Source organism: Asparagus officinalis, chromosome 1 (assembly GCF_001876935.1).
Source record: "Asparagus officinalis chromosome 1, Aspof.V1, whole genome shotgun sequence".
Classification (NCBI taxonomy): Eukaryota; Viridiplantae; Streptophyta; class Magnoliopsida; order Asparagales; family Asparagaceae; genus Asparagus; species Asparagus officinalis.
Window position 1 is genome coordinate 98,284,712 of NC_033794.1, and position 7,815 is coordinate 98,292,526.

At 33.9% G+C, this 7,815-nt stretch overlaps 1 protein-coding gene across 1 annotated transcript in view; it reads right to left on the reverse strand.

Annotated features, from left to right (window-relative positions):
* Nucleotides 6,557-7,815, reverse strand: part of LOC109828765 (TATA-binding protein-associated factor 2N-like) — a 1,597-nt gene continuing 338 nt past the window's right edge. The window contains 4 exon segments of the mRNA XM_020395686.1: nucleotides 6,557-6,963; nucleotides 7,104-7,174; nucleotides 7,567-7,806; nucleotides 7,808-7,815. The exon segment at nucleotides 7,808-7,815 is cut by the window's right edge and continues 80 nt beyond it. Coding sequence (XP_020251275.1) covers nucleotides 6,950-6,963; nucleotides 7,104-7,174; nucleotides 7,567-7,806; nucleotides 7,808-7,815 — 333 coding nt within the window. The 3' untranslated portion in view covers nucleotides 6,557-6,949.

The window sequence follows — 7,815 nt, forward strand, 5'->3', positions numbered from 1 at the left end:
CAGGAGAGGGAGATGGCGAGGTCAGAGGGGAAGAGGAGGAAGAGGGAGAGAGGAGGAACATTAGGGTTAGGATAAGAGGAGAGAGGAGAAATCGTGAATGTTAAAGTTAAGGTTAGAGTTAGGAGAGAGGAGGAGGAGAGGAGGGAGGAGCAGCAAGGGCACTGGCGGAGGAGGATTTAGGGAGATGGTTGAGTTAGGATGGGGAAGAGAAAGGAGAAATTTCACCATTGTTGTGATCTCCATGTGTGTGTGTGTGTGTGTGTGTGAGAGAGAGAGAGAGAGAGAGAGAGAGAGAGAGAGAGAGAGAGAGAGAGAGAGAGAGAAAGAGGAGAAGATTTATATTTTTGATTTTTTTTAGGTTTTTTCTTGGGTACTATTAATGGGGACTGAAGCACAAAAACCCATTTTATTTGGAGCCAATACACAATAGAAATAATGCTTGGGGTTGGACAACATGCAACTTTAATTTTTGGGGCCTTAACATAATTTTACCATGACTTTAACATACAGAGGGTGTTTGGGAAGACTTATTTTTTTAAGCTTTTAAATTATGCTAGCTTTTAATGGCTTTTGGCTTTTTTGATAACAATACTATAAAAATTGTTTGAGTAGAATAATAATTTGTTTTGGTCAAACCTAGATTTTTTTAAATAAGCTTATAAGTTAGTTTTTAAAAAACTATGGCATATCAGCTTTTTAAAATGTGACTTATAAGCTAACTTATTAGATATTTTACCAAACAGATAGAAATGAAAAAGCTAGTTTGACTAAAAAATAAGCCTCTCCAAACACCCTCATAGTATATAATATAATTAATAAATTAGTTATGTCTCGCGTATCTCAATTGATGTCATCTGACTAATTGAAGTACAGATCAAATATTGGAGGGGTGTTTTTTCCACATTGTTTATTTGATTAATTAGATAAATCAAAATGAATCGATTAAACTCTCACTATCAGGATGGTTTGGGTTGGGTCAACAGGTATGATAGTAACTGCCACCCTAGAATAATATTCGTAAAGTCACATGAAACACTCAAAGTTGATAGCATGAGGAGGATTGTTTTTGCAATCACCTTTACTCAAATCAGCCTCAATTTAATCCAAATTAATTCATCATTAATCCAAACAATGACCATTAACTAGCCCGAATAATATCTCATTAAGATCCAACTTATTCCCTCTTAATAGGCTATTAATTCTATTATTTCTCATTTAACACATGGATTTATTTGGATAAATCTTCCAACAAGGGTAACACCAATAAAGTCCCTCTTTATTCTTATAGCCTTATTTATACAAAAGTGTGATGGAAGCTAAGACTAAAGCTGAAGTTACATAAAGCTAGACTTAAAAAGGATAAGAATCTTGTTAAAAGAACAAAAAGTCTAAACCGATGGAAGTTGAGAGGGAACATTGATGAATGTATGTTACCAAACTTTTGGCCCATTAGGTTATTGAGGAAACACTATGGAAAAACCACAATCTAGGAACCCTTGTAAAGTCGTTACAAGAGCCAGAAAATAAAGAATCCTAAGGCTATCTCCAATGCAGCGGTAAAATGCAGCAAAAAGTGCATTTGCCGCTGCGTTTGATCTCCAACCCAGTCGCAATCGTTGCGGCATTTTAGCGGTGACGAACAATGTGACGCCATATTTGGCGTCACACTGTTCATCATCGCATTACTATTTTTTTAGTTTTTTTACCTTTTAATTTTATGTATTTACAATTTGACCCCAATTGTTTTATTAAATTTATAAAACAACCCCAAAAATATTTAAAATTTATAATTTTACCCTAATTGTATAATTTGAACAAAATATTTTTTTTTAAATGGAAATAATGTTAAAATTTAAAAGACATTATTATTAATTATAATATAAAAATCTAGACATTATAAGTAAAGTCCCATGGAATATAAATTAAAAATATAAAGAGCAATCCTAATACATAATTCAAATATAAATTACATATCTGAAATACATAACATATAAAAACTGACACACATAATATAAAACTTTATTAAAATAAAACAGAAATACATAACATATAAAAACTGACACACATAATATAAAACTTTATTAAAATAAAACATAAAATACAAAATAAACATATAACAAGATGGACAAGCAACTCTCAATAATCTGGTAGATCGGATTCAGAGTGTCCAATATCATTGAAATAATTGCTAAAATTAGAAGCAGGTCTTTGTTCTTGTTGATTTCTTTTTTTGTATTATTTTAATCTGTTGAGCTCGAACGTACTCACATACGTTTAGATCAACAATGGAATTCAAATCTTTCATTATAATTTTCTATTCATCTCTATCTTTTTTCATGGCTATCTTTTTTGTTATCAAATGCTACTTGTCTGTCCAAACTCGCCTTGTCTAACCTATCTATAAGTTGGTTGTTATTGTATCGATGGAGTCCACTATACTTGACTCATGATCATCATTTTTTCTTTTCAATTTGACTTTTTTTTACCCAATAGGTCGTTCAGGTGGAGTAAATGATGACAGTCCAAGAGATGTTGATATAGGAGAATCCGGAGTGAGATTATCTGATTGTGACAAGTTGACGTTCACACTTTGGGGTTGTCTTCGACCAACTTATCTTGCTGTGGGCACATCATCTTTAAATTTTTAAATTTTTTAACCATATTCCAGACATGATCAAATTTGAAACCTTTTTTGTACTTTGGTTCTTGCATAAATAACATCTTTGCTCGAACTAACTATAAATTATAGTGAACATCAAGTTATGTATTTCAACAATAATAATAAATTTTAAAAGATAATTAATAGAATACTTACAATATCTTCATCTGAAGCACCACTTGGATTCAGATTCTCTACTTGTCTCAAGCAATCATTCAATTTCCTTACTTTATTACTTATGATTCCCATTCGAGAACGAATTGATCGGCTCGTATGCACCTCAAAATGCTGATCTCGAAGTTCATTGTATTTGTCTTCCACACGAGACCAAAATGCATCTCGAGACTGGTTTCTACCGATAATAGGGTCTTGAGAAATATCCATGAATACTTGACAAAGGAGCACATCTTCAGTAACTGTGTATCCAGATGATCGAACAGACATTTTTTTTTAAAAAAGTGGTTGGTTTGGAGATTAGAAATACTTTGAAGAAATACTTCGAATTGGGTGGTTTGAAGTAGAATTCGTGAATATTATTTATAGCCAATCCAAATTTGTTTTTTTTGTTTGAATTTGAATTTGTCGGTGATCAACATTTGAATTGAATCGTTGTGTACAAACTGATCAGCTTTACACATTGTCCAATGTTGTCGGTGGGAATCATTTTCTGAAATTAGCTCAGCTTTACACATTGTCCGACGTATACAACTAAGCATTCATTGAATGGTGTGAAAGATCTATATGAATGGGAATCATTTTCTGAAATCAGCTCAGCTTTACACATTGTCCAACGTATACAGTTAAGCATTCATTGAATTGTGTGAAAGATCTATATGAGTGGGAATTATTTTTTGAAATTAGCTCAGCTGTACACATTGTCCAACGTATACACGGCTAAGCATTCATTGAATTGTGTGAAAGCTTTATATGAGTGGGGATCATTTTCTGAAATCAGCTCAACTTTACACATTTTCCAACGTATACAGCTAAACATTCATTGAATTGTGTAAAATATCTATATGAGTGAGAATCATTTTCTAAAATCAGCTCAGCTTTACACATTGTCACGTATACACAACTAAGCATTCCTTGAATTGTGTGAAAACTTTATATGAGTGGGAATTATTTTTTGAAATTAGCTCAGCTTTACACATTGTCCAACGTATACAGTTAAGCAAATTTGAATTTTGTGACAAATTGATAACAGCTAGAAAGCATTTCCTGAAATTAGCTCAGCTTTACACATTGTTCAACGTATACAACTAAGCAAAGTTTTATAAATAGCATACTAGATTAGGTACCTCCACACAATTATTCGTTATTGTGTTAAAATTATTATTCTCCATTTCTGCATACTTCAATCATTCTTTTCTTACTTCAAAAATAAATTTCGATGCTGGAGGTCCATCATATTTATCATCATCTTCATCTTCGGATGATGATAATTTTGTGTCCAATATCATTGCAGAGATTGATGAAACCAAAGAAGTAATTTGTGAGTACATCAACAACAATATGATCCTCGCTAACAATTTACGTCAACAAAACTACCAACCGATCCATGGTGGCTCGATTCCTGGTCATGCAGTGATCAACCGTGATCGGGAAACTGCGCATCAGAATTTGGTCATAGATTACTTTGCTGATAATCCATATTTTGGAGAAGATATGTTTCGTCGTCGATATCGGATGTCAAGAAGTTTGTTCCTTTGTATTATTGATGCAGTGAAAGATCATGACTATTACTTCCAACAACAAAGTGATGGACTTGGTAGAATGAGATTATCACCGTTACAGAAAGTAACAGCTGTTTTTGCATGTTGGCATACGGTCTACCAGTTGATGCTACGGACGAATACGTTAAAATAGATGAGTCAACAGCAATTGAAAGTATGACAAATTTTTATCGTGCTATGGTGGAGATATTCGTAGAGCGGTATCTATGAACACCTAACGCTAATGATATAGCTAGGCTACTCTATATTGGTAAAAAATATGGTTTTCCAGGAATGTTAAGACGTCTTGATTGTATGCATTGGAAATAAAAAAATTATCCAACGGCATGGTCTGGACAATACGCAGGACATAGTGGGTCACCAACTATTATCCTTGAAGCTGCAGCAGATTATGATCTTTGGATATGGCACACATATTTTGGTATGCCAGACACCAATAATGATATCAATGTGTTGGAGTCATCTAATCTTTTTTCTAATCTAGCTCAAGATATTGCTCCTCCCGTTCACTATGTTATTCAAGGAAAAGAATATAATATGGGTTATTATTTAGCTGATGATATATATCCAAAATGTGCTACTATTGTACAAACAATCCAACAGCCATAAGGTAGGAAGAAAAAAATATTTTGACATGAAACAGGAAGCATGTAGAAAATATGTAGAATGTGCATTCGGTGTTCTCCAATCACGATTTGCAATTGTGGCAGGATCAGCACGTTTTTGAAAAAAATATGTATTACATAACATAATGACTGCATGCATTATTATGCACAATATGATAATCGAGGATGAAGATGATATTTATGCACCAATTCAAGAAGTGAGGGAAGCACCAACACCAGAAGTTGATATTGTAGCAGATGAAACTATAATATTTAATCAATTTATTGCACGTTACAAACAAATCAAGGATAAAGATGCCCATATTGCGCATCGTAATGCATTGATAGATCATCTATGGGAGGAATACACTAACTCAGGTAGTTAAGTGCATATTAAATTTGTAATTTTTATATTGTTGTTAATGTTTAATTATTTTCTTGTATTTTATTTTCTGTTGTTTTCTTAAATGTAATATTTTGGCAATATCAATAATAAATCTAGGTTATTTTAGTAATCAAGTTATTTTAATTGATAAAATAATATTTTATTATTTTATTAGTTTAATTTTTAAGTAATAAATCATTTTGTTTGAAAAACATGTGAAAAAAATAAAATTTGATATGTGGGGTTAATTGTTGAAATAGTTAAAAATATAGGGAATAAAAATAATAATATAAAAGTAGATAAAAAGGAATATTCTGAGATTTTTTTTTTTTTTGGTGCAAAAAATGGTGCAGTGGGTTGGAGATGAATTACTGTTTGATGTGACTTTTGCACCATTTTGGTGCAAAATTTGCATCATTTTGGTACGATGGGTTGGAGATGGCTTAAGGATTGCTTTGCCTACATGTATAGCTATTAAATGTTCAATAATAAATGTGATTTTAAAGATACGCAAGCATTTTCCATCAAAGATGTTGACGGCAGTGCCCAACTTTCATTCAATTCTTCCTGAATATGAGTGAATCATCAAACATGCGCCATTCAAAGAATATTTCATGCATTGAGTTCGACTAAGATATGATATATACACAAGACCAACATAACATCTCATTATTTCAGTTTTGAATCACAACATATATCACACTTTCCTTCCTAATCATAATAGATTTAAACAATTATGATTTGTTTCGTATAAACAATGCCCTCTAAGAACAGCATTTCCTTTTTCCTTTTTTTTCCCCTTTTTCTTTTCCTTCTTTGTTTCTTATTTATTTATTTATTATTTATTTTGGGGATACCCTGGCTTTAAAATGAACCCAAGACAGTGAGTCATATTGAAACCTCCCAACCATCGGATCATCCCCCTGTAGTTGATGCATTTACTTCTTTTTTTTTTAAATCATAAACATCACACATTTCATCATTCAAGTCCTTAAAAGCAAAAAGTGACACAGATATTCCTTGAATCTTCTCACCCCACACCAAATATTCAACGGTTCATACGCATTGGTTGAGAATTGAAAGCATAGATTCAAGTGGGAGACATCCCTTAGACAAATTGCGTTATGAGTTTGAGAGCACATCTCATCGGTTACTAGTCACAAACAAAGCATTAGCTAGAACAGTGTCATATCATCATTGATAGAATAGGAAGAAAAGACTCCTTAATAAGCTTAAGGACCCCCTCTCCTCCAAAGACTTACAAAGACACTCTCAACACAAACTACAAGGTTATACTTAAAAAAAAGTGCGAGGGTAGAAGAAAATAGGGTAGCGGTGACGGGGACGGCACAAACTTTCAAAGCAAACGAAAGGATGAAAAAAGAAGAGGAAAAAAAAAAGAAAAAAAAAAGATAGAGACACTTCCATTAGATGACTCCAAAGAAAAAAAGAACATCAAAAGGGGAGAAAGCTGGGTTTTGTTGCAAAACTAGTAATAACTTGGGATTACTACTATTATCATCATCTCTGATCTCATCTCATCAAGTTCTCTTGGCGGTATCCTTTAGACTTCAGTGCCTGAAAATAAATAAAAAATTTTCACAAGATTGTATCAGGGTATGGAACATAAGCCTCTCCTCGCACCCTTAAAGCCCCAAGATAAAGAAAAGAAGAACACAACAAACTTCAGAAGAATTTAAGAATATGAGCTCCATTACCTGAATCTCGTGGCGCATTGCATCGAAAGCATTCCATCCTGCTAGCAAAGTTGTGCTCATTGCAGCCAGACCTATCGACGAAAACCATTAACATGCCTAGTTAGTTATTAGTTTGCAACACTCATAAAATGAACACAGGTTCAAAAGATATGACAAAATATAACAGGATGCTGTCAAAAGTATTCTTTTTTATTGAAAAAAAAAATGATGGCTGCGTGGCGCATAATGAGAAGACCACCACTGTGTTTGACAGAGAGAACCAAATAGCTGACATATATGAAGGTGCATGTTCGTATATCTACTAGTAGGTATACAGACAAAATCTTAAACCGCCACTACCGTCATCTAACATGATCCTTGTACTTTTGCCAGTTAAAGCAGGAGCAAGTTGTGCAAAAAATGTTGTCTTTCAAAGGTCACAAACCAAAAACGAAAAAAGATAAGCAAGAACAAGAATAACAACCTGTTGCAAATCCAGTCACCAGATTTCCAACCGCTGCGGGGACCGCCACCGGCACCGCCACCGAGCCCAAAGCCCCTCGAACGTGGCATATCGCCACCATCAAAGCCACCGCTTACAGCAGACTCATCCTTAAAAGCATTGCACTTGAAGCAGCTGGAACGGCTAGCAAAGTTGTGGGCTCCACATTGGCAGTACCAGTCTCCGGGCCTGACATCAGACCCGCTGAACCCGAATGAGGACCCGCCTCGG